The 26,950-nt window shown below is 48.0% G+C and overlaps 1 protein-coding gene across 3 annotated transcripts in view; it reads left to right on the top strand.

Annotated features, from left to right (window-relative positions):
• Positions 1 to 26,950, top strand: part of acads (acyl-CoA dehydrogenase short chain) — a 252,716-nt gene that overhangs the window by 6,365 nt on the left and 219,401 nt on the right. For all 3 annotated transcript variants that reach the window (XM_072497358.1, XM_072497349.1, XM_072497343.1), the window contains exon 2: positions 9,546 to 9,709. In XM_072497358.1, coding sequence (XP_072353459.1) covers positions 9,546 to 9,709 — 164 coding nt within the window. The remainder of the gene's footprint in view (positions 1 to 9,545; positions 9,710 to 26,950) is intronic.

Raw genomic sequence — 26,950 nt, 5'->3', positions numbered from 1 at the left:
GTCATAGAGTTTTAAGCACAGAAAGAGACCCTTCGGCTCATTGTATTTGTGGCACCCATCAAACACCTATTCTAATCTCATTTACCCGCACTTGGTCCATAGCCTTGTATGCTAAGGCGTTTCAAGTGCTCATCTAAATACCTTAAATGTTGGGAGGGTTCCTGCCTCTACCGCCCCTTCAGGCAGTGCATTCCAAATTCCCACCATCCTCTGGGTGAAAATGGTTTTCATCAAATCCCTTCTAAATCCGCTCCTTACGTTAACCTATGCCCCCCTGGTTACTGACTCCTTTACTAAGGGAAAAGTTTTTTTCCTGTCTTTATCTTCATAATTTTGTACATTTCAGCCTTCTCTGATCTAAGAAAACACTCTAGCCTATCCAATCTCTCTTCATAGCTCCAGCCTAGAAATGAAAATGAAATGAAAATCGCTTATTGTCACAAGTAGGCTTCAAATGAAGTTACTGTGAAAAGCCCTAGTCGTCACATTCCGGCGCCTGTTCGGGGAGACAACATCCGAGTGAATCTCCTCTGCATCCTTTCAGTGCAATCACATCCTTCTTATAATGTGCCGACTGAACCACCCACATTACTCTAGCTATGGCCTAACCAGCATTTTATAAAGCTCCTCATAACCACCCTGCTTTTAAATTCTATGCTTCGGATAATAAAGGGAAGTATTCCATATACCTTCTTAACCACCTTATCTATATGTCCAGCTGCCTTCTGGGATCTTGGAACATGCACCCAAGGTTCCTCTGGTCCTGGGTACTTCCTGGTGTACTGCCCTCATCTACACACCTGGTCACTTGGAAAATTCAGTCAAATTTGTTGGACATGATCTCCCCTTGACAAAGCTCTGCTGACTACCCTTGATTAATCCTTGCCTCTCCAAGTGCAGATTAATTCTGCCCCTCAGAATTTTTTCCAATAATTTTCCTACCACTGATGTTCGTCTCACTGGCCTATAATTTCCTTGTTTTCCCCAACTTTCCTTCTTGAGTAATGGTACCACATGAGTTGTCCACCAGTTCTCTGCACGGCGCCTCTCCTGTGGCCAGAGGATTTGAAAATTAGCGTTAAAGCCACTGAAATCTCCTCCTTGCCTCACAAAGCAGCCTAGGATATATTTCAGTTGGGCCATTTATCCATTTTTAAGATCACTAAAACCCCCAACACCTCCTCCCCCTCAATGCTAATCTGTTCAATTATATCACAGTCCATCCCCCCGGTCCCCCTGCGTTCTATACCTACATCGTCCTTCTCCATAGTGAACACAGATGCAAAATATTCATTTAATACCTTCCCTACGCCTTTTGGCTCCCCATAGGAGGTTGCCACTCTGGTCCCTAATGGGCTCTACTTTTTCCCTGGTTACCTCTCTTCCCCTTAACATGCTTAGAAAACACTTGGGATTTTGCTTTATTTTGCCCGCCAGTGTTTTTTCATGCCCCCTCTTTGCTCTTCTAATTTCTACCCTGCACCTCTAGATCATCTATTGTTTTGAATCTGCCATGAGCCTCCCTGTTTTTCTTATCCAATGCTGTATACCCTTTGATATCCAGGTTTCCTGGACTTTTTGGTCGCTTTACTTTACAGGGACATGTCGGCATTGTACTATCTCTATTTCCTTTTGAATGACTCCCACTGCTCTGATGTGGATGTTCCTTCAAGTAGCAACCCCCAATCCACTTTGGCCAAATCCTGTATTGTCCTATTTAAATTGGCCTTCTTCTAGTTCAGCAACTTATTTCTGGTCTATAACAACTTTAGACCATACCAGGTTATGATCACTATACTGAAATGCTGCCTCACTGATACCTCTACCACCTGCCTGGCCTCATTCCTAAAATTAGGTCAAATACCCCCCCCCCCCCCCCCCCCCCCCCCTTGAAGGGCTTTCTACATGTTGGCTCAACATGCTCTCCTGGATGCACTTTGCTACCCCTTCTAAACCTCTCACACTTTGCCTATCCGAATTAATACTGGGGACATTGAAATCCCCTCACTTTTGAGATTTGTCTACATAACTGCTCTTCTATTTCTCCATGACTGTTTGGACCTGTGGTATACTCCCAGCAACGTGACGCCCCCCTTTTTGTTTTAAATTCCACCTGTATGGCCTCAATTGAGGAGCCTGCTAAGTTGATATCCCTCTTCACTGCAGTAATTGACTCCTTAATATTGCAACATTACCTTCCAGGAATATTGACCTGCCAGTCCTGTCCCTCCCTTAAGCATGTCTCTGTGGTAACAATAATATCAGACTCCCCTGTGTCAATCAACACTCAGTTCATCAGCCTTACCTATAAGACTCATTGGTTCAAGATAAATGCACCAACCTTGCCATATTCCCGTGTGCCTTAGCTCCCAGGGCTGACTTATTTTCTCTTCTATATTTGGCTGTGTATCAACTCCCCCCCCCCCCGCCACTGTACCTCCACACTATGACCCATCCCTTGCCAAGTAACTTAATAATAATAATCTTTATTCACAAGTAGACTTACATTAACACTGCAATGAAGTTATTGTGAAAATCCCCTAGTTGCCACATTCCTGCGCCTGTTCGGGTACACAGAGGGAGAATTCAGAATGTCCAATTCACCTAACAGCACGTCTTTCGGGACTTGTGGTAGGAAACCGGAGCACCCAGAGAAACCCATGCAGACATGGGTAGAATGTGCAGACTCCGCATAGACAGTGACCCAAGCCGGGAATTGAAACTGGGACCCTGGAACTGTGAAGCAGCAGTGCTAACCATTGTGCTACCGTGACTGCCCCTTTAAACATGCCCCCCCACCCATCCAAAACAGCAGTATCAAACCTCCTCACAAGGATGTTGGTCCCATTCCGATTCCCATGCAATCCATCTGACTTCTACAGGTCCCACCTTCCCCAGAAATTGATCCAGAGATCCAAGGAACTGAAGTCCTTCCTCCTGCACCACCTCTTCAGCCACACATTCATCTGCTCTATTCTCCTATTCCTATACTCACGATCATGTGGCACCGGTAGTAATCCAGAGATTACAACCATTGAGGTCCTGCTTTTGAATCTGCTTCCTAGCTCCCTAAATTATTGCTGAAAGACCTCATCCCCCTTTTTACCTATGTCATTGGTACTAATGTGACCATGGCCTCTGACTGTTCACCCCCTCCCCCCCCTTCAGACTGCCCTGCAGCCATTCAGTGGTATTCCTGACCCCAGCACCAGTGAGTCAACACACCGTCCTGGAGTCAGGTCTGCAGCTGCAGAAACGCCTGTCTGCACCTCTCATTATCGAGTCTCTTTCCACTATTGCTCTTCCACTCTTTCTCCTCCCTTGTGCAGCTGAGCCATCCACAGTGCTGTGACTTGGCTCTGGCTGCACTCCCCAGAGGAACCGTCACTCTCACCGCTTTCCAACACTGAAAAATGGTTCTTGTGGGAGATGCACTCTGGAGCTTTCCTGACTATCTGTCTGCTCCCCTTCTGACTGGTGCTCTGCCATTCCCTCTCTGACTGCACTTCCTTAAGTAACGCGGTGACCACAAATACTTGCACTGGAGGCATTACAACAAAGATTCACTCGATTGGCTCCTGGGTTTGAAAAGGTTGTCCTTTTGATGAAAGGCTGCATACATCTGGCCAAGCCCTTGGGAAGTTTGGAAGAATGAAAGCTCATTTCTTTGAAACATTGATCCAGTATGGAGGAGATAATAGCAGGATATTTCGGCAATCATTGCAATCATGACCAGGTATGGAGGGACCTGGATGTCCATATACATGAATCGCAAAATGTCACCATGCAGCACAGCAAGTAATTTGGAAGGTAAATGGGATATTTGCTTTTATTGCAAGGGGGATGGAATATAAAAGTAGGGAAGTCTTGCTACAACTGTACAGGGTGAGACCGGTGAGACCACATTTGGAGTACTGTGTACCATTTTAGTCATCTTAATTGAGGAACATACTTGCGTTGCAAGAAGTTCAAAGAAGGTGCACTAGGCTGATTTTGGGGTTGAGAAGTTTGTCCAAGAAGAAATGCTTCAGCAGGTTGGACCTGTAGAGTGGTTAGCACTGCTGCTTCACAGCTTCAGGGACCCAGGCTCGATTGCCGGCTTGGGTCACTGTCTGCATGGAGTCTGAACGATCTCCCCGTGTCTGCGTGGGTTTCCTCCGGGTGCTCCAGTTTCCTCCCACAAGTCCCCAAAGACGTGCTTGTTCGATGAATTGGACATTCTGAATTCTTCCTCAGTGTACCCGAAAAGGCGACGGAGTCTGGCAACTAGAGGCTTTTTCACAGTAACTTCATTGTAGTGTTAATGTAAGCCTACTTGTGACACTAATAAAGATACAGAAACATAGAGAATAGGAGCAAGATCCAGCCTTTCCTGCTCTAACCATTTAATATGATCATTGACGATCCTCTATCTCAACATCATACTCCTATGCTCGTCCCATACCCTTGACACCTTTACAGTCTTAAAATCTATCTATTTCATTATATATTCAGTGACTTGGCCTCCAAAGCCTTCTGTGATGTAGAATTCCACTGGATCACCATCCACTGAGTGAAGAAGTTCCTCCTCATCTCAGCATACCACATGGCATCCTAATTGCTTAGCTGCGCCTATATGCTTGTTTTCAGTATTTTCTGTTTATGTTCTGTGTCTGTGTTTGTGTTCAGTGACTGGTGTACTCGGGAACCCAGCTCCTTTGTACGTCAACATTTCCAGTCTATCACCATTTAAATAATACTCTGCCATTCTGTTCCTCCGTCCAAAGTGGATAACTTCACATTAATTCCCGTTTTACTGCATCTGCCACGTGTTTGTCCGCGCATTCATTTTGTCGCAATCGCTTTGAAGCCTCTTAACATCCTCCTCACCGCTCATATTTCACCAAGTTTTGTGGCATCAGCAAACTTGGAATATTACTCTTGGCTCCCTCATCCAAATCATTGCCTAATAATTTACAGACAACAAAACCTGGAGTTTTTTGTGAGATGAACAAAGGACAAACATAGGTTGACGATTCAACCCAAATTTATGCACCAACAAAATAAAATAGTTATTCTCCCAAATATTATCTGCCCAAGATTCTAATACTACCAGTGCCGATGAACTTGATTGAGCTGCTGGTCCAATCCTCAATCGATTTAGCGCCCTCTTCTGCCAAGGTGGGTCTCGCATACCGGTTCCATCCATTCTCTGATCTGTCGTTGAGTCTTCTCTGCTGTTTCCATGTTGAGTCTTTGCTGGGAGAGCCCCTGATGTTCTCTTATCACCTTCTTTGTGCCCTTCCAGAAGTTTCTCTGGCCCTCAGCCAATGAGGTCACTGGGTGGGGGTTGCAACACCCAATGGAGTTATCGATTGCAACTCTGGAGGACACCAGCCCCCCACCCCCCACCCCAAGGTAAATTGTCCACGCATAGCCTTATCCCATATAAGGTAATGCCGGAGAAATCTACATGCCCGAAAGTCTGGTTTCATCTGAACAATCTACAACAAGAACAAAGAAAAGTACAGCACAAGAACAGGCCCTTCGGCCCTCCAAGCCCGTGCCGAACATGCTGCCCGTCTAAACTAAAATCTTCTGCACTTATGGGGCCTGCATCCTCTATTCCCATCCTATTCATGTATTTGTGAAGATGCCCTTAAACGTCACTATCGTCCCTGCTTCCACCACCTCCTCCGGCAGCGAGTTCCAGGCACCCACTACCCGCTGTGTAAAAAATGTGCCTCGTACATTTCCTCTAAACCTTGCCCCTGGCACCTTAAACCTATGCCCCCTAGTAATTGACCCCTCTACCCTGGGAAAAAGCCTCTTGACTATCCACTCTGTCTATGCCCCTCATCATTTTGTAGACCTCTATCAGGTCACCCCTCAATTTCCTTCGTTCCAGTGAGAACAAACCATGTTTATTCAACCTCTCCTCATAGCTAATGCCCTCCATACCAGGCAACATCCTGGTAAATCTCTTCTGCACCCTCTCTAAAGCCTCCACATCCTTCTGGTAGTGTGGCGACCAGAATTGAACACTATACTCCAAGTGTGGCCTAACTAAGGTTCTATACAGCTGCAACATGACTTGCCAATTTTTATACTCAATGCCCCGGCCAATGTAGGCAAGCATGCAGTATGCCTTCTTGACTACCATCTCCACCTGTGTTGCCACTTTCAGTGACCTGTGGACCTGTACACCAAGATCTCTCTGACTGTCAATACTCTTGAAGGTTCTACCATTCACTGTATATTTCCTACCTGTATTAGACCTTCCAAAATGCATTACCTCACATTAGTCCGGATTAAACTCCATCTGCCATCTCGCCGCCCAAGTCTCCAAATGATCTAAATCCTGCTGTATCTTCTGACAGTCCTCATCGCTATCCGCAATTCCACCAACCTTTGTGTCGTCTGCAAACTTACTAATCAGACCAGTTACATTTTCCTCCAAATCATTAATATACACTACGAACAGCAACGGTCCCAGCACTGATCCCTGCGGAACACCACTAGTCACAGCCCTCCAATCAGAAAAGCACCCTTCCATTGCTACTCTCTGCCTTCTATGACCTAGCCAGTTCTGTATCCACCTTGCCAGCTCACCTCTGATCCCGTGTGACATCACCTCTTATACCAGTCTGTGTGACTTCACCTTTTGTACCAGTCTGATATCTGCCTTTGTGTCATCCCGGGGTGGGGGGATCAGTGTAACTTGATGCCGTTTGAATTCAAAAGAGCAATCTACATTCCAACAACTCCAAATAGTGGCTAAAGTGCCTAACTGTGTGGTTTATTTGGATGATGTGGCCGCTTACAGTAACAGGTGGAAGGAAGGAGCATGTGAACCAAGTGGAGGAGATACTCAAACAACTGTAGTTGGCTGATTTAGCTATCAATTTGGCCAAAAGCGAGTTTGCCAAAGCAGAAGTGACCTGCCTTGGACATGTTGTGGGACAAGGGCGAGTGGTACCCAGAACGACCAAAGTAAAGGCGTTACTAGATTTCCCCATTCCCAGAACAAAAGGGAGCTTATGAGCTTTAGATTTAGGAGCTTTGACCAATGTATTGCGGAAACGAGCAAAAATGGTATGGTCCACTAAATGCCAAACATCATTTTAGAAATTGAGGGACATATTGGTAAGCAAGCCAGTGTTGGCCGCCCTGATTTTTCTAAACCCTTTAAACTGGCCATGGATTGCCAGAAACCTGCGGGTGGGGGGCAGTGCTAATCCAGGATGAAGAGGCAGCAATAGAGAGGCCAGTGGAATACTTTTCAATAAACCTAAGTCCATATCAAAGAAAGTACTTCATCATCAAGAAGGACGCCTTAGCATTGCTACCAGCACTTCAACATTCTGAAGTGTATGTCCGGCATGACAATAAACAAAGCTTAATCTAAACGGAGCATAATCCGCTAGTGTTTAAAGAAAAATTGAAAACTCGGAATGCAAGATCTTTCCTTTGGAGTTTATTGTTGCAAGCGTTCCATGTTAAAATTGTACATATTTCCGAAAGGACAATATTATTGCGGCTGCATTGTTCGTATCTTGATAAATGCCAGATATACGAATTGAGGGAATTTAGGTTGTGGGAAAGGAAGGATGAATGGATGTGTATTTTGTGCCACGTAAGTTGTCAAGAGTAGGTAAAAAGTCTACAAAGAGATGTAGATATTAAGTGAATGGCAAAAACATTGGCAGATGGAATATAATGTAGAAAAATGTGAACTCTGATATACAGAGAGCTCAGAATGTCCTGGTGCTTGAATCTCAAAAAGTTAGTATCAGGCACAGCAAGTGATTGGGAAGGCAAATAGAATGTTGGTGTTTATTGCTCATCCCTACTTGCCCATGGGAAGGTGGTGGTGAGCTGCCATCTTGAACTGCACCATTCCATGTGGTGTAGCTACATCCACAGTGCTGTTAGGAAGGGAATTGTAGGATTTTGACCCAGCAACAGTGAAGGAATGGCAAGAGTTCCAAATCAGGTGGTGGGTGTCTTGGAGGGAACTTCCAGGTGGTAGTGTTCTCATGTGTCTGCTGCCGTTGTCCATCTAGATAGTGATGGTCGCGGATTTTGAAGGTGCTGCAGTGCATCGTGTAGATGCTATGAATCTCCTGGAGCAACGAATATCTCCCTCTGAACGTCCCAGCCGCTCCCTATTGTCTCCATCAGCTCCAGATAACCCACTTTCAGAGGCTCAGCATCAGGTTGGGACCCAGCTGGGTCCCGGGATCCAGCAGCCCTCTGACTGCTATCTCGCCTGAGGGTTCCTGCCTCCACCTGATGTACATCAGCAGCAGTGTGGTGCTCACCAAATTGTGCCCCCGAAGCCTGTCCAGTAACATGCCCACCAAGGTGCATGTATTTGTGCTGGTGGAGGGTGGGGGTGACAGTTGCGCCGCGACCACGGTTACAGCCTCAGAGCTCTTCTCCGAGGTATTCCCCTCGGAATCAGGAGAAGGGGCCACAAGGATGGGCTGGCACCATTGGCTGGAGGACCTGCGGGAGAATGGACTTGTGGCCAGTGGGAGGGATGGGTCAGCCAGTAAGGCAATCACTACTTGCGTTTGGCAGGTCCCCCGGGTGGAGCCCGGTGGTTCCTCACCTCTGCAGCGTCCGCCAGCCTCCACGTGGGTAATCGATCTGTCCTCGGCCACCCCATGGATTCTCCCATGGTGAGGGTGGGGGGGGGGGGGGGGGGGGGGGGTGGGGGTGGGGGGGGGGCGGGGTTGGTGTCTACTCACTCGTGCTGCTCATTATAGGTCAGTGTCGTTGACCTTCCTGCACTGCTGGCCTGTGCTCTTAGTCATACCGTTGGAACTAATGGCTGCCGCCACCTCATCCCAGGCAGCACTGGCTGCCTTGTGACTCAGGCTCCGGGATCCCCAGGGGAACAGGACATCCCTCCTGGTCTCCACCACATCCAGGAGCCTCCCCAGGTAAGGGTCCCCGAATCTTGGGGCTGCTCTCCTTGGCGCCATTATTGCGAGCTGGCTGGGGTTGGCTGAGCAAGTGCAGATTAAGAGCTGTTCGACCTTGTTAGCGGGGTGCTGCCGATCAGGGTCCCGGCAAATCAGCTGGCGAGGCATTGAATTGCATTGCCGGTTTCGCTGGGCCGAGCGCTGGGAAGCTCATGTCAATTCCACACTTGGAAATCTTTCCGGAGAATCGTGCCATAAAATCCTGAAGGAAGTTGACAGGGTGGGTGCTGAAAGGATGTTTCATATTGTGAGAGATGTAACTAGGGGGCACAGTTTAAAAATAAGGGTTCTCCTATTTAAGACAGAAATGAGGAGGACTGCTTTCTCTTGAGTGTCATGAGTCTTTGGAACTCTTCCTGGAGTGGTGGAGGCTGGGTCATTGAATTTTTTAAGGCAGAGGTTGATAGCTTCTTGGCTCACAAAAGGGTATTGGGTAGGCAAGAAATTGAGGTTGAGGCCGCAATCAGAAATTGATCAAGTCTTTTCAGAATATCCATTAATTTGCCAAGTGAAAGGAAACCAAGTAGCAGCTGCTGTTTCTGATTAGTTCTTCTCTATTTTCCCCTCCTGCAGCCCTGGGGTCAGGATGTTTACGGCAACTGTACACAGTCTATCAGATGGTCGAGCTTCCAGAAACTCATCAGTTGTTGCGGGATACCTGCAGAGGTTTTGCAGAAAAGGAACTCAGTCCAGTTGCCGCACAGTTGGACAGGGAGCACAGATTTCCTGCTGAGCAGGTAACAGCCTTTAAGAAGCCTCTCGTGACAGTCTTCCTAAAACACTACAGTTTGACCACATAACACACAGCTGCTACCATGTTGGGAGAGACTATTTGGAAAAGCTGTGATCATTTGTTTGAATTACCCTATAATTCATCAGAAATCAGAGTTGATTGCAGTCGTGCAGTTTCACCCCAATTATGTCTATTACAGGATCTGAGAGACTGACAGCAGCAAAATGCAGGCCTAATGAAGTCTGCCTGCTTCAGCACAGTAAATGTAGGAAACTGACTCTGAATCTCCATATTACACAGCAGAACCCAGCAAGTATATGAGGATTAATGTCAAATGTATGAGTAGCACATGAAGGCCATTGTCCTTATACTGAATAAAAACCTCCTTTTGAACATTGTAATATCCTGCATGGGACTTACGGGATGCAACTGATTATCTTCCCTGTGGCTGTGGCGGCGTTTGAGCTCCCCTGCTGAGTAGCGGAGGAACTCTATTAACCTCAGTATAAAAGGTCGGCCAGTAAGGCACCGACCAGAGAAGGAACCGGTAGGGATCTACCGGGTAGTGTAAATACCATTATGATAAATAAATCTAAGTTCTTTATTTACTAGGTTTGGATTCCCCATGTCCTTATTAAAGACATAAAAGCAAGAAATGTGCTGTTTGGTCATAAAGTATCTCTGTAAAGCAGGATTCACCTGCTAAAACAATGTGAACAGAAGGGCCTAGGTTTTTCAATTGTAACCCATTTATAATGAAAATTAGAACAAATTATCTCTCACCCTTCCTCAATTTTTCTCTTTGCCTCTTTCTCTCTCCTCTACCTCTCAGTTTCTTCCCCTTACCCCTTCCCAAGCCACTTCCAATCTTTGCAGACCCCATATACCTTTCCTAAGTATCTGGAGAGCTTCTTGCTCCCCAGGGTGTGGGGACACTGTGTAAGGAGGATTTCCAAGCCAGCATCAGAGAACCACAGTGTTCTTTCAACACTTGTTGAAGCTATTTTGCTGGCTCCCTTCAATCTGCAGCCAAAGTGCAGCCAAAGTGTATCTTCCCATTAAGAAATACTGACTGCTTGGGGTTTGTTTCCTGTTGCCGCAGTTGGCTTTTGTACTGTATATATTGTATGTATATATTGAAAATGCCTTCAATAAAATGTTTTTGTTTTTTTTAAAAAGAGATACTGGCTGCCATTAAGTGGCATCCGAAACGCTCAATATTCGCACCCCAGAGGCGTAAAGATAATGAGTAACATCAGTTAACACTGGTTGTCCATCTGTAGGACTGGAATGATCGGGCAGCATGAATATTAGCCGCTACCTAGGTTAACAGGCCAGTTTGTGAGTGGAATCAGATTTTTAGACCAACATTTTTGTTAATAAAGGACAATTTAGCATTGCCATGCACCTAACCCGCACACTTTGGTCTGTGGGAAGAAACCCACGCAGACACGGGGAGAATGTGCAAACTCCACATGGACAGTGACCCAGAACCGGGATCGAACCTGGACCTCGGTGCCGTGAGGTTGCAGTGCTAACCACTAAGGTATAAATAATCTTCTTCTCAAGTTCACTGTCCAACTCAAGGCGCCGAGGTCCCAGGTTCGATCCCGACCCTGGGTCACTGTCCGTGTGGAGTTTGCACATTCTCCCCGTGTTTGCGTGGGTTTCGCCCCCACTATCCAAAGATGTGCAGGATAGGTGGATTGGCCACGCTAAATGGCCCCTTAATTGGAAAAAGTGAATTGGGTACTCTAAAAATGTTTTTAAAGTTCACTGTACAAACGCAGTACCACAGTCCACAGTACCACAACCTCCGCCAGGGTAGGGTAAGGAGACAGTTTCCAGACCATCTCCAATTAGATTGAACCCTGTGCTGTTGGCACCAATCTGATCCAACTGAACCAACCAGTCCCCCAAGGAGTCAAGAGTTGCTGTGACAATGTAACCTTTACACGCATGTTGCAACCTGGAGCATTGGATAGTGATGGTAGAGGCACCAATTTCTTTCCATCACGTGGCTGAACCGGAATCTCTCCCACTCTTACCGCCTGCTATTGGCACATGTTGGCAGCCGTTACAAGTTGATATGCAACCTGTTTGGCTGCTTTATGAATGCATCTTCCTTGGCAAACAAGTGACGGAGTGAGGCTTGAACCCACAACTTCCGGCTCAGAGGCGGGGACACTACCCACTGCGCTACAAGGCCTCCAAGATAGAGATGGAAGCTTAAAATGAGCCAAACCAATAAACTGTTGTACGTAGAGTACATAGAACTGTACAGCACAGTAACGGCCCTTCGGCCCACGATGTTGTGCCGAACTAGTCTGAAACTAAGATCAAATCAACCTACTCCCAGTCATTCTAGTGCACTCCATTTGCCTATCCAATAACCACTTGAAAGTTCCTAAAGTGTCCGACTCCACTACCGTAGCTGGGAGTGCGTTCTCCGCCCCAAACACTCTCTGAGTAAAGAACCTACTTCTGACATCCCTCCTATATCTTCCACCATGAACCTTATAGTTATGCCCCCTTGTAACAGCTCCATCCACCCGAGGAAAAAGTCGCTGAACGTCCACTCTATCCCTCTCATCATCTTATACACCTCAATTAAGTCACCTCTCATCCTCCTTTGCTCCAATGAGAAAAGCCCTAGCTCCCTCAACCTTTCCTCATAAGACCTACCCTCCAATCCAGGCAGCATCCTGGTAAATCTCCTTTGCACCCTTTCCAATGCTTCCACATCCTTCCTATAATGAGGTGACCAGAACTGCACACAATACTCCAAATGTGGTCTAATCTTAAATAAATCTAATTTAAATTTATTCTTAACAGGCTCGAGGTATCTTTTCAGACTAGCGTTCCCTTCCAGCAGTGGTTATCAAGTTCATTAAATTGTGCATTACTTATTTTATTTTTCTCTCAAATTTCTAGCCGGAAAAGCTGAGGCTTGTTGTAACCTTATTGCTATCTCTGGGCAGGCTGGGATTCAACTTGGAATTGCTGGACAGTGTAGTTCAATATCATGCAACATTACACATTTATTCACTGACACCTCAGGGGAGCTTGCAAAAATGAAAAATGAAAATCGCTTATTGTCACAAGTAGGCTTCAAATTAAGTTACTGTGAAAAGCCCCAAGTCGCCACATTCCAGCGCCTGCTCGGGGAGGCTGGTACGGGAAAGATTGAGTTTATTCTTCAGCTGAATGTCTGTTAGATGTTGCATATCTTTTACTCTGCTATTTTTCCCTAGTCGGAATTGACTGCCTTATTATTCACCTCAGCCAAGCTGCCTGTCCACAGAGACTCTAAATACTCTAAGAACTATTCTGTTCTTTTCCCATAATGATCATTGATCAATAAATTTCCATCATCCAGAAGCTCTATCTCACTTCAAAGATTGCAATGAGGCCGAATGCTTGTACAAATCTTTTACGCTTCTTTCTTCCCCAGCAAGTCCACAGAGGATTAACGTTGTCAGTACTATTCTTCCACTGGGATGAACAAGATTTTTTAAAAAGCAAAACATTAGCTCATGTTGAGGTGAATGGAAAAGTGGAAATCTGAAATAAAAATGTTCAACATTTCAGTGTGACCCATGATCAGCAGCACTCAAGAAAAACTGCCTTTGTCCAGCTGATGCTACATAATCTGCTGAGCATTTCCAGCATTTTCTATATTTCTGAAGCATGAATTAACATTCTCTCCTTTCGGGGACTTCCGGTGATGGCGGGCGGGAGACAGCCGCACATTGGAGGGCTCCCGTTCGGGAACGGCATTTTCGGGGAGTAACGCCCGGTCCTAGGGCCAGCGACGGCAGTAAAAGTCGGGAGATAGCACAAGGAGAAGAAGGATGTCGAAAATCACCAAAACAACGGCCGGGAAAAAAGCGGCTGAAAGTCCGTTGGAGAGGGGAAAGGTCACCGCGGGGTCAACAAAGAAAATGGAGGCTGGAGCACCAGGGGAGGCCGCAGTGCTTACGGCTGAAGAACTAACTAAGGTGATGGCTGCGGAATTCCAAAAGCAGTTGGCGCAGATTAAGAAATGTATGGAGATGGTGAGGAAGGAGATGAGGGAGGTTTTGAATGTGCTGGTGGAGGAGGCGGTTTCCCCGGTGAAGACGGTGGTGGCGAGCGCAGTGGCGGAGGTGCAGGAGCAAGGGGAGGCGCTGAAGGAAGTGGAGGAGACGGTATTGCAGAACGGTGATCAACGTGCCTCGATGGGGAAGGAGATGCGGAAGGTGATGGACACGAACAAGAATCTGCGAGGAAAAATGGAAGATCTGGAAAACAGATCCAGGCGACAGAATTTGAGGGTCGTGGGGCTGCCCGAAGGAGTTGAAGGACCAAAGCCGACTGAGTATTTTGCCGCGATGCTGGCAAAACTACTGGGGGAGGGGGAGGACCCCTCCCGATATGAACTGGATCGGGCTCATCGGTCGTGGAGGCCTGTACCAAAGGCGAGTGAGCCGCCAAGGGCAGTGACTCTGTGCTTCCGTAGGTACAGTGTGAAGGAGAAGGTCCTGAGCTGGGCCAAGCAGAAGCGGGTGGTGCAGTGGGCTGGAGCTGGTATACTTGTATACCAGTACTTTACGGTGGAGCTGGCGAGGAGGCGGGCTGCCTTCAACCGGGTGAAGAGGGCACTGTACATTGGCAAGGTGCAGTGCGGCATTGTATATCCAGCGAAGCTGAGGGTGACTTACAAGCTCAGGGACTTTTATTTTGGAACGGAGGAAGCAGCGGAGGAGTTTGCGAAAGCGGAAGGACTGTGGCAGAACTGACAAATTGAGGAATGGTCATGTGCCGATGTAACCTCATGACTGTATTTTCTTCTTTTTTTTTGTATCACTGCGCGCGGGTGTAGAGGCTAAAGGAGCCAATGTTGCATATATTTGGACAAGGGAAGGGACGGGACTTTCACTCGAAAGGAGGGCTCTTTGGGGTGTAGGTGGATATGCGGGGTTTGTGTGCTAAAAGGGGATCTTTGGGCTTTCCTAGGGCCGGGCAAGGGGGAAAGGGACCCGGGCGGGGGCCTCCACGCTGGCCGGTTTAAGCTGGCCAGTGAACGGGAGTGAGGTGGGGGGAGGGGCTGCGGCCATCGAAGCCTGACAGAACAGGGTCCGAGTGGTCTAGCCGGGGTGGAAAGTTGGGGGGAGGGAACCGAGGTTGGGGGAGGGAACCGAGGTTGGGAGGAGGAGTTTTACAAGAGGCATTGGACGGGAGGAGCTGGAGACTTGGGGGGGGGGGGGCAACTTTGGGGTATCATGTACGGTACTCTCTTAGAGGCTGGATGGCGTTGGTTGGTGGGGGGGGGGGGCGGGGGAGAGAGAGAGCTGTGTAAGATTAAGGGTGACTATGGGTAATCCCTGATTCCTTTTTGTCATTTGTTTATGTAAACAGGCGGGTTGAGGTTTGGGGGTTGGTGGGCGGATGGGATCTTTGTTATTATGGGGATTGACATACCTTGTTGATTATTGTTTATTGTTGATGGGTGTAAATGTGGGAGAAAACGTGAAAAGGGAGGAGAATTTTAAAAAAAAAAAATTTTTTTAAACATTCTATCCTTTCATCTTAAATATTTTTTGTCCAAATTAATCAAGTTGGGGAGGAGGAATTGGACAGTCTGGCTGAACTTGGAGACTAACTGAATTGCAGGGAGAATTAGCAGTGTAGTGTGGAATTAATAGAAAATGTGTAAATCAAAATTTGGTTAGGCTGCCAGAGAGCTTATTTAAGTGAGGAGATGCTCAGTTCTGGGACTACTGTACTACTCCGATTATAAGACTTGGGGGTCGATCAGCTCAGTTGGCAGGACGGCTGGTTTGTGATGCGGAGTGATGTCAACAGTGATGGTTCAATTCCCCCGTACCAGCTGAGGTTATTCATGAAGGGCCCACCTCATCAACCTTGCCCTTCGTCTGAGGTGTGGTGATCCTCAGGTTAAATCGCCACCAGTCAGCGCTCCCCCTCAAAGGGGAAAACAACCTGTCGTCATCTGGAACTATGACGACTTTCATTTCATGAGTTGTGTAAAATAGCATATAACAGCTGAACAAATTAAATAAAGAATTGCATAAAAATAATTGAGAGTGCAGCAATGTAAACGCAGTAGCAAATCACACTTAACTCTTCACAATCTCTTCCTTCATATAAATAAATGCCAGATATTACTCCCAACTATAGAATTAGCTGCTATATGCTGTCAGTCACTTGTGTAATTATAATTTTGGTTCTGAAGAAGGGTCATACAGACTCAAAATGTTAACTCTGTTACTCTCTCCACAGATGCTGCCAGATCTGCTGAGTTTTTCCAGCATTTTGTGTTTTTATATCTTGGGAGCAGATATGTTGGTTATTGAGTGCATTTGGGGAGATATGTCTCTCTGATTTTTATACCTGTTACAGCATTTCTTTTCATGATCTCTTAAAGCCACAACATCAGCTTTCATTTACATAGAGCCTTTAAAGTAGTAAAATATCCCAAGGCATTTCACAGGAGCAAGCTTCCATCAAAATTTGACACTGAGCCACGTAAGCAGATATTTAGATAAGTGGCCAAAAGCTTGGTAAAATAGGTAAGTTTTAATGAGGAGGAAGAAACAATGAGGTGGAAGGGTTTAGGGAGGAAATTCCAGAGCATAGAGCCTTGGCAACTGAAGGCAAGTACCAATAATAAAGAAAATCGGGGATGTAGAAGGTGCCAGAATTGAGAGCACGGAGATCTTGAGGTTTGTAGGGCTGGTAGAGGTGACAGAACTAGGGAGGGGTGAGGCAGTGGGAAAAGAAGGGCGAGAATTTCAAAATAGAGGCATTGTTGAACTGGAAGCCAGTGCAGTTAATAAATACAGGAGTGATGGGTAAATGGGACTTGGCAAGAGTTAGAGTGAAGGCTGAAGAGTTTTGGATGAGCTTGAGTCTCGTCCATGGAGTGAGAAACAGAACTAACATTTCAGGTCCATATGACTCTTCAAAATTGAAGAGGGATAGAAATGTAATGAATTATATAGCTGGAAAGGAGGAGGTGGGGAAGAATGGAAGGTCAGGATTAGGTCAAAGTTAAAGAGAGATTGACAAAGATGCCATGAACACAAAACAAAGGGAATGTTAATGGTGGTATTAAGGACAAAAGATGTGCTGATAGTGGAATAAAGGTAAGATAACAGAAGAAAGGCCTGTGCTCAGTGAAAGCAAAACTGAAGAACAAGTAACAGATGCCCCTGTGGGGGAAGAGAGGGTGGGGTGAGGTTGTATTGGGGCAAAGCAAGGAAACAAAACTGTAAACAGGAGGGGGCGGGGGGAGGGGGGGGGGCAAGATGGAGGGAAAAGGCCATAGATTAAAGTTGCTGAACTCAATGTTGAGTCCAGAAGGCTGTCATGTGCCTAGTTGCAAGATGAAGTGGTGTTCTTCCAGTTTGCGTTGGGCACCATTGGATCATTGCAGTAGGCCGAGAAAGAAAATGTGGGTATGGGAGCAAGATGCGGATTTGAAATGGCAAGTAACAGGAAGGTTGGGGTCATGTTTACGGATGCAGTGAAGGTGATCTGCAAAGTAGTCACCCAGCCTATGCTTAGACTCCCCAATGTAGAGGATACAAACCCCTTTGAGAGCAGTGAATACAGCAAACCAAGTTGAAATAGATGCAGGTAAAATGCTGCTTCACCTGAAAGGAATGTTTGAAACTTTGGAGGGAAGAGGTAAAGGGGCAAGTTTTACACTTTCCGCGAATACATGGGAATTAGGAGCAAAGGTGGGCAATTCAGCCCTTCAAGTCTGCTCTGCCATTCAATTAGATCATGGCTGATCTCTTCCTGGTCTCAAATTCACTTCCCCACCTGTTGCCCATATCCCTTTAACCTGTTATTTATCAGGGGAAGGGGTTGGGGGTGATGGAGGTGTGAACCAGAGTGTCATGGAAAGAAGATGTGTTTAGTGGTGTCATCATGCTGGAGTTGGCGGATATTGCGGAGGATGATCCTTTGAATGCGGAGGGTGGTGGGGTGAAAAGTGAGGTCAAAAGGGACCATGTCGTTGTTCTGGGAAGGAGGAGAAGGGGTGTGGGTAGATGTGTGGGAATTGAGTGCCCTGCCAAACATGGGGTGGGGGTGGAACCTCAGGTGAGGAAACAGGCAGCCATATCAGAAGTGCTGTTTTTGAAGGTGGCATCATTGGAACAGTAGTGGGCAGCACGGTAGCACAAGTGGATAGCACTGTGGCTTCACAGCGCCAGGGTCCCAGGTTCGATTCCCCGCTGGGCCACTGTCTGTGCGGAATCTGCACGTTCTCCCCGTGTCTGCGTGGGTTTCCTCCGGGTGCTCCGGTTTCCTCCCACAGTCCAAAGATGTGCAGGTTAGGTGGATTGGCCATGATAAATTGCCCTTAGTGTCCAAAATTGCCCTGAGTGTTGGGTGGGGTTACTGGGTTATGGGGATAGAGTGTAGGTGTTGACCTTGGGTAGGGTGCTCTTTCCAAGAGCCGGTGCAGACCCGATGGGCCGAATGGTCTCCTTCTGCACTGTAAATTCGATGATAGTAGTGACGGAGGCAGAGAAACTGGGAGAATGGGATGGAGTTCTTACAAGAAGCAGGGTGTGAAGAGCTGTAATCAAGGTAGCTGTGGGAGTCGTGGCTTTGTAATGAATATTGGTGGCCAGTCTATCACCGGAAATGGAGACAGAGAGGCCAAGGAAGGGAAGTGTCAGAGATAGACCATGTGAAGGTGAGGGAGGGGTGGAAATTTGAAGCAAAATCGATACATTTTTCCAGTTCCAGATGAGAGCATGAAGCAGCACCGATATAGTCATCGATGTAATGGAGAAAGAGTTGCGGGAGAGGGTCAGAATAAAATTGAAACAAGGTGTGTTCCACATACCATACAAAAAGACTGGCAAACTGGGGCCCATGTGGGCACCCGTAGCCACACCTTTTATGTGAGAAAAGTTAAAGGAGAATTTGTTGAGTGAGAGACCAAGTTTAGCTAGGCAGAGGAGAGTAGTGGTAGACTGGGGTTGCTCAGGCCTCTGCTTGAGGAAGAAGTGGAGAGCCCTCAGAACCCCCTGGTGGGGACTGGAGGTGTAGAGGGATTGGACGTCCACAGTGAAGAGGAGGCGGTTAGGGCTGGGAAACTGGAAATTGTTGTTGAGATGACGTAGGGCATCATGAATGTAGATGGGAAGGGACTGGACGAGGGGAGTGAGAATAGAGTCAAGTTAGGAAGAAATTAGTTCAGTGTGGCAGGAAGAGGCTGAGGCGAAAGAGAAAATGCTGGAAAATCTCAGCAGGTCTGGCAGCATCTGTAGGAAAGAAAAGAGCTAACGCTTCGAGTCCGATGACTCTTTGTCAAAGATGTGGAGATGCTGTCGTTGGACTGGGGTGAGCACCAGATTAAACAACACCAGATTATTTTTTTCTACTGTGGTACCGAGGGAGGCTTGGTTGCTGCTGGTGGTGATTTGAAACAAACCTGTTGGACTTTAACCTGGTGTTGTAAGACTTCTATGTCAAAGCTAACAGACCGAGAAAGTGGGAAATATTGATACTGTGGAGTGAGAATGAAAGATAAGTCATAACCACAGAAACCCAGGGAAACTGGGTGCTAATGGCCACAGAAACCAAGGGAAAGAGTGCTAATGGCAGTCCCCAGAGAGGAAAAAAGGTGTGAAAGGTCAAACAGCAGGGAAACTAACATCAGAGGATGAACTGTAGATGTGGGGGGAGGGGAAGGGGGAAGCAAAGAGGAGAAAGGGTAAGGAAAGGTGGATAAGATGGGGGGGGGGGGGGGGGGTGTAAATATATATAAAGAAAGACAAAGAAAGAAATGGTAAAAGACAGTTAAAATGAAATGGGATGAAAACAAATGGGTCGAGGTGGGGTAGAGCTGATCATCTGAAGTTGTTGAATTCGATGTTCAGGCCGGAAGGCTGTAGCGTGCCGAACCGGAAGATGAGATGTTGTTCCTCCAGTTTGCATTGAGCTTCACTGGAACATTGCAGCAGGCCAAGAACAGACATGTGGGCATGGGAGTAGGGTCTTTTGTTAAAATGGCAAGCAACAGGAAGGTCAGGGTCCCGAATGCACACAGACCGAAGATGCTCAGCAAAGTGATCACCCAGTCTGCGTTTAGTCTCTCCGATATAGAGGAGACCACATTGGGAGCAGCGAATGCAATAGACCAAATTGGAAGTGATGCAAGTGAAACACTGCTTAACCTGGAATGAGTGTTTTGGGCTTGGGATGTTAAGCATGGAAGAGGTAAAGGGGCAGGTGTTACACCTTTTGTTATTGCATGCAAAAGTACCAAAGGTGATGGGAGAGGTACTGGGTATGGTGGAGGAGTGGACTAGATTATCTCAGAGGGAACAGTCTCTGTGGAATGCTGACAGAGGGAGTGAAGGGAAGATGTGTTTGGTGGTGGCATCTCATGGAGTTGGCGAAAATGGCAGAGGAATATGCTTTGCATACGGAGGCTGCTGGGATGAAATGTGAGAACAAGGGGGACTCTATCCTTGTTCTGAGAGGGACGGGAGGGGGCGAGGGTAGTGGCGCGGGAGATGGACCACACACTGTTGAGGGCCCTGTCAACAACTGTAGGTGGGAAATCATGGTTGAGGAAGAAGGAATACATTTTCGAAGCACCATTTTGGAAAGTTACACCATCGGAACAAATGCAACGGAGGCGAGGGAGTTGAGAGAAAGGGATGGAGTCCTTAGGGTGTAGGGTGTGAAGAGCTGTAGTCCAGATAGCTGTGGGAGTCAGTGGACTTGTAGTGGATATTAGTAGATAGTCTATTGCCAGAAATGGAGACAGAAAGATCAAGAAATGGAAGGGAAATGTCTGAGATGGACCAGGTGAAAGTGATGGAGGGGTGGAAACTGGAAGCAAAGTTGATGAATTTTTCCAGGTCCGGACGAGAGCATGAAGTAGCACCAAAATAGTCATCAATGTATCGGTAAAGGAGTTGTGGGGGGGAACCCGGGAAGGCCTAAAAGAAGGAATGTTCCACATATCCCATAAAAAGGCAAGCGTAGCTAGGACCCAGGCGGGTACCCATTGCTACACTTTGATTTGGAGAAAGTGGGATGAGAGACTGATGCGATGGGTCTACCAGGGCAGTCCTGCCTGGATTTTGGGAAGGAGGTGGAAGCGTGCTGTGCATCCGAAATGAAGAGAAAAAGCTTATTTTACGGCATCGGATGAGACGAAAACTGAAATAGAACTGGGGACAAGGACTGCTTTGAGAGAGGGTCAGTTGGTGCTGGTGGAGGGAGAGGTCGAGTGTGCACATATGAAGTGTGGACATCAGAATTCGGCGAGAGCAGCAGTCCAAAGAGCATTTATGTACCGGAGATATCTGTAATCTGGGTGGATTCAAAACAGGAGGGCTGAAACTTAAGTTGGAATCCACGTGGGGTATGTCGGAAATGGAGACATTTGCTGAGGAAAAAGATGTGGCTGTGGAAGCGAGTTTTGGTGAACAAGAGGGAAATGGAAAGCAGTGAAGGTGGACGTGGTAAAAGAGCCAAGTGGAAGTCCTGTTGGAGAGAAAGGCAGTACTTCTTCAAGGAAGGCATACCTTTAAGAGAAATGGCAGTGAATTAAATACCGCAAAATATTGCGGATGCTGGAAATTTGAATTAAAACAGAAAATGCTGGATAAACGTAATAGGTCTAGCAGCATCTGTGGGGAGAGAAACAGAGTTAACATTTCGAGTCCATATGACTTCTGCAGAACTGAAGAGGGATAGAAATGTAATTAATTATATAGTTGGAGAGGGAGTGGAGGAGCTGGGACAGAATAGAAGGTCAGGAAAAGGTTGGAGCTAAGAAGAGATTGACAAAGATTGACAAGACCATAGTCATGGTTGTGTTGGGAGGTACAAAATACAGAACAAGGGGTGGGATTCTCTGACCCCCCCCCCCCCTCCCCCCCCCCCCCCAGCCGGGTCGGAGAATCGCCGGGGGGGGGGGGGTGGCATGAATCCCGCTCCGACGCTGGCTGCCGAATTCTCTGGCCCCGGTTTTCGGGCGGGGGCGGGGATCACGCTGCGCCGGTTGGTTGGCAGCGGCCCCCCCGGCAATTCTCCGGGCCCCGATGGGCCGAGCGGCCACCCGTTTTTGGCCAGTCCCGTCGGCGTGAAATGGACATGGTTCATCACGGCGGGACCTGGCTAGAAGGCCGTCTACCAGAGTCCTCGGGGGGGCACGGGAGGATACGGCCCCCGGGGGGGGTGTCCCCATGGTGGCCCGGCCCACGATCGGGGCCACCGATCTGCGGGCGGGTCTGTGCCGTGGGGGCACTCCTTCCCTCCGCACCGGCCTCTGTAGGGCTCCTCCATGGCCGGCGCAGAGAAGAACCCCCCTGCGCATGCACAGGAACACGCCGGCGGTTCTGCGCATGCGCAGAATCATGGCGGCCCTTCAGTGGCGATTGGCATGGCGCCAACCCCTCCGGCACCGGCCTAGCCCCCAGAAGTGCAGAGGATTCCGCAACTTCCAGGTGGCCCGACAACAGAGTGGTTCGCGCCGTTCTTGGCGCCGGAAGAATCCGCCGCCGATTGCGGGAGAATCCCGCCCAAGGGCTTTAAGAGATGCTTTGTAAGAATTTTTCAATGTAATAAACACTGTTTTATCTTTCATCATTTGACTATTATAAAATATTTTGGGCGGAATTTAATGGAAATGTTTCTAAGTTTATTAGTGGCAGATTTTTCAGGGAAATTCCTGCTGATTCTGCTGTCCCCACTGCTATCAAATGACACTTAGGGTGTGACCTACCGACAGTATTCTCCGGCGGGAAATTCCGTTCCCACACCGGCACACGAGTTTCCCGGCAGCGAGGGGTGCTGTCAAGGGGAAATCCCATTGGCAGGCAGCCTACCCGCTGAAAAACACGGGGCGTCATGGTCAGTAAATCCGCCCTTAGTCACTATTTCGGGCCCTGGGGAGTTTTTCACCCGTTTAGCCCACACTTAGAATTTCTTTCAGCACTGCGGAGCTGACCACAGAGATTTTGAAAGGATGCCCCGATCTCTAAGTGAGCTTGTGGGTTCCCCACCCATGGGCAATGTCACCCCCCACACACACAAATGGGCACTACGCCCCCCCCCCAAGTGAGAAACACCCGCTATGAGGTCCCTGGGGGCCCCCCTCTTCCAGAACCCCCCACAATCTCTTAGAGATCCCTACTTACCCGCCATGCACCCCAACCCTCCTTTCATGGGCATGGCCCCCTCGGGCCCTGACCCTTGCACTGCCATCCGGTCGCCTTGCACTGCCATCCTGGCACCCGGGTAGTCCTCCTGCTGGCGCCTCGCAGGAGTTGGGTACAAAATCTCACCCTTTGTTATTTATTTTTCTTCTAATTTGGAAGTCTACAAACACATTTCACCTTCGACCCCAGGGGCGGGATCCTACATCCCGCCGCATCCCTGCCGGAAGCGGGATTCTCAGGACACTAAAAATGGCTCCTAATCTTCTGCATTGAGGATTTTGAGGAGCAGAGCTCCTCAGTGCAGAAAATAGGACTAAGTGCGGCCTTGTCGGGGCGTTCCCTACTGAGGCCTCGTAGCTACCCGAATGGGCGTTCGATAGCGTGGTGTTTCTCAGCGCTCCGAGCTCCGGGAAACACCCGGCTAAACGCACTCGCTACGGGACTCTGTTCCCATTTGTGTAGATCGTGCCCTCTGTTTTCGTTTCTTATACTGTAATGGCTTTCATTTTATTTAATACAAGAGAAATCCAGGTGACCACTTTGTAACAGCAGCAGGTCTTTCAATAAATATACGCTATTTGTTTTCTGCTGAATAGTAGACGTGAAGGCAAGAGTTTCCCAAATATAACAGTTCATTGCCTAGAACAAAGAAGGCTTGAGGGATAAAAGAAATTCTTACTTTTATGCAATGCATTTTCATACTATCAAAATGCCTTAAAGTACTTAAAAATAGAATTAATTTTGGAGAGCAGTGAAAAGTGTTGTGTAGTCAAATGCATGTGGTACACACAGAAAATGCCCCTTATTTCTCTCACACAATTGTAGACTTCAACAATCTGTTCAGAATGTCAGAACAGTTGGCCACTTTCCACCGTTAACCTTGAAAATAGGTGGCTGACTTTCCTTTTGTGTGGAGCAAGCGACCAATTTGGCACCTCTCCTAGTCCCTATCTCGAGAGCATTGAAATGGTGCATGTGCAGTTTTGTACTGGCTCTTTGGATTTATAATTGTGTGATTGTGAGAATGAGATTGTAACAGGGGAAATCTAATTTGAGATAATCCATTCCTTAATTGCATGTGCTCAAAAATAGAACAATTCAAGAATGGAGAGGGAAGCTTAAGGAATATGTACCTGAATGGGATAAAAAGATCAACAATAACTTATATTTATATTATGCCTTTAACGCATTAAAATATTACAAGGTGTTTTAATAATAATAATATTATAATAATCGCTTATTGTCACAAGTAGGCTTCAAATGAAGTTACCGTGAAACGCCCCTAGTTGCCACATTCCGGCGCATGTTCGGGGAGGTCGGTACAGGAATTGAACCCGCGCTGCTGGTCTTGTTCTGCATTACAAGCCAGCTGTTTAGCCCACTCTACTAACCCAGCCCCTTTAATGCTTTTACCGAAGCATTAAAACAAAATTAGTAAACCGAGCCACGTAAGGAACGATTAGGTCAGATGACTGAAAGCTTAAACAAAAGAGGTAGGTTTTAAACAGGACCTTAAAGGAGAAAAACGAGGTAGAGAGGCAAAGATGTATAGGAAGAGTATTCCAGAGCTTAGGACTGAGGCAGCAGAAGTGAAGTTATTAAAGTTGAGAAAGCATCTGGAGTCTAAGGTCATCTGTTCTTCTATTACATTTTAAATAATTTTATTATGTACTTTTTAAAAAATGTATTTGTTCATGGGATGTGGGTGTTGCTGGCTAGGCCAGCATTTATTCCCCATCATTAATTGCTCTTGAGAAGGTGGTGGTGAACCACACCAGTCCATGTGGTGCAGATACACCCACTCACTGTCTGGGAAGGAATTCCAGGATTTGATGCAGCGACAGTGAAGGCACAGCGATATTGCTCCAAGTCAAGGTGGTGTATGGCTTGGAGAGAAATTTGCAAGCGGTGGTGTTTCCAAGCATCTGTTGCAAGTTGCAAGTTTGGAAGGTTCTGTCGAAGGCACCTTGGCGAGTTACTCCAGTATACCTTGAAGATGGTACACATGGCTGCCAATATGTATGTGTCAGTGTGGAGGGAGTGAATGTTGAAGGTGATGGACGGGGTGCCACTGAAGCAGGCTGCTTTGTGCCTGATTATGTTGAGCTTCTTGAGTGCTGTTGGAGCTGTACTCATCCAGGCAACTGGAGAATATTTCATCACACTTCTGGGGCGTCATTCTCCGACCCCCCGCCAGGTCGGAGAATGGCCGTTGACCGCCGTGAATCCTGCCCCCGCCCCCGCCGAAGTCTCCGGTACCGGAGATTGGGCGGGGGCGGGAATCGGGCCGCGCCGGTTGGCGGGACCCCCCACTCAATTCTCCGGCCCGGATGGGCTGAAGTCCCGCCCAGAAATTGCCTGTCCCGCCGGCGTAAATCAAAGCTGGTATTGACCAGGCGGCGTGGGCGGGCTCCGGGGTCCTGGGGGGGGGCGCGGGGCGATATGACCCCGGGGTGTGCCCCCACGGTGGCCTGGCCTGCGATCGGGGCCCACCGATCCGCGGGCGGGCCTGTGCCGTGGCAGCACTCTTTCCCTTCCGCCTCCGCCACGGTCTCCACCATGGCGGAGGCGGAAGAGACTCTCCCCACTGCGCATGCGTGGGAAACTGTCGGCGGCCGCTGACGCTCCCGCGCATGCGCCGCATTTCCGCGCCAGCTGGCGGGGCAACAAACGCCATTTCCGCCAGCTGGCGCGGCGGAAATCCCTCCGACGCCGGCCTAGCCCCTCAATGTTGGGGCTCGGCCCCCAAAGATGCGGAGCATTACGCACCTTTGGGCTGGCGCGATGCCCGTCTGATTGGCGCTGTTTTTGGCGCCAGTCGGCGGACATCGCGCCGTTGGGGGAGAATTTCGCCCCTGGCTTGTGCCTTGTAGATGGTGGACAGGCTTTGGAGAATCACAGGGTGAATTATTCTCTGCAGAATTCCCAGCCTCTGACCTGCTCCTTACACTCACAGTATTTATGTGGCCAGTTCAGTTTCTGGTCAATGGTGACCCCCAAGGTGTTGATAATGGGATATTCAGTAATGGTAATGTCATTGCACATCAAAGGGAGATGATTAGATTTTCTCATGTTGGAAATGGTCATTGCCCAACACTTGCGTTGTGCAAATATTTTTTGCCACTTAGAGCCCAAGCATGAACATTATCCAGGCCTTGATGCCTATGGCACATACTGCTTCAGTATCCGTGGAGTTACAAATAGTGATGAATATCAGCCAACATCGCCACTTCTGACTTTATGATGGAGGGTAGGTCATTGATAAGGCTCCTGAAGATGGTTGAGTGTAGGTCACTACCCTGAGGAACCTCTGTAGTGATGTCCTGAGACTAAAGTGATTGACCTCCAACAACTGCATTCTTACTTTGAGCTAGGTATGACTCCAACCAGCACGGCAGCACGGTAGCATAGTGGCGTGTCTGCGTGGGTTTCCTCCGGGTGCTCCGGTTTCCTCCCACAGTCCAAAGATGTGCAGGTTAGGTGGATTGGCCATGCTAAATTACCCTTAATGTCCAAAATTGCCCTTGGTGTTGGGTGGGGTTACTGGGTTATGGGGATAGGGTGGAGGTGTTGATTTGGGTGGTGTGCTCTTTCCAAGAGCTGGTGCAGTCTCGATGGGCCGAATGGCCTCCTGCACTGTAAATTCTATGATTAATTAGGACAAAGGTTCGGCACAACATCGTGGGCCGAAGGGCCTGTTCTGTGCTGTATTTTTCTATGTTCTATGTTCTATGTTAGCACAATTGCTTCACAGCTCCAGGGTCCCAGGTTCAATTCTCGGCTTGGGTCACTGTCTGTGTGGAGTCTGCACGTTCTCCCCGTGTGTGCGTGGGTTTCCTCCGGGTGCTCCGGTTTCCTCCCAGCCCAAAGATGTGCAGGTTAGGTGGATTGGCCATGCTAAATTGCCCTTAGTGTCCAAAATTGCCCTTAGTGTTGGGTGGGGCTACTGGGTTATGGGGATAGGGTGGAGGTGTGGGCTTTGTTAGGGTACTCTTTCCAAGAGCCGGTGCATACTCGATGGGCCGAATGGCCTCCTT

The sequence above is a fragment of the Scyliorhinus torazame genome, chromosome 1 (assembly GCF_047496885.1).
Source record: "Scyliorhinus torazame isolate Kashiwa2021f chromosome 1, sScyTor2.1, whole genome shotgun sequence".
NCBI classification, from domain to species: Eukaryota; Metazoa; Chordata; class Chondrichthyes; order Carcharhiniformes; family Scyliorhinidae; genus Scyliorhinus; species Scyliorhinus torazame.
This window is presented reverse-complemented; position numbering and strand designations above follow the sequence as displayed.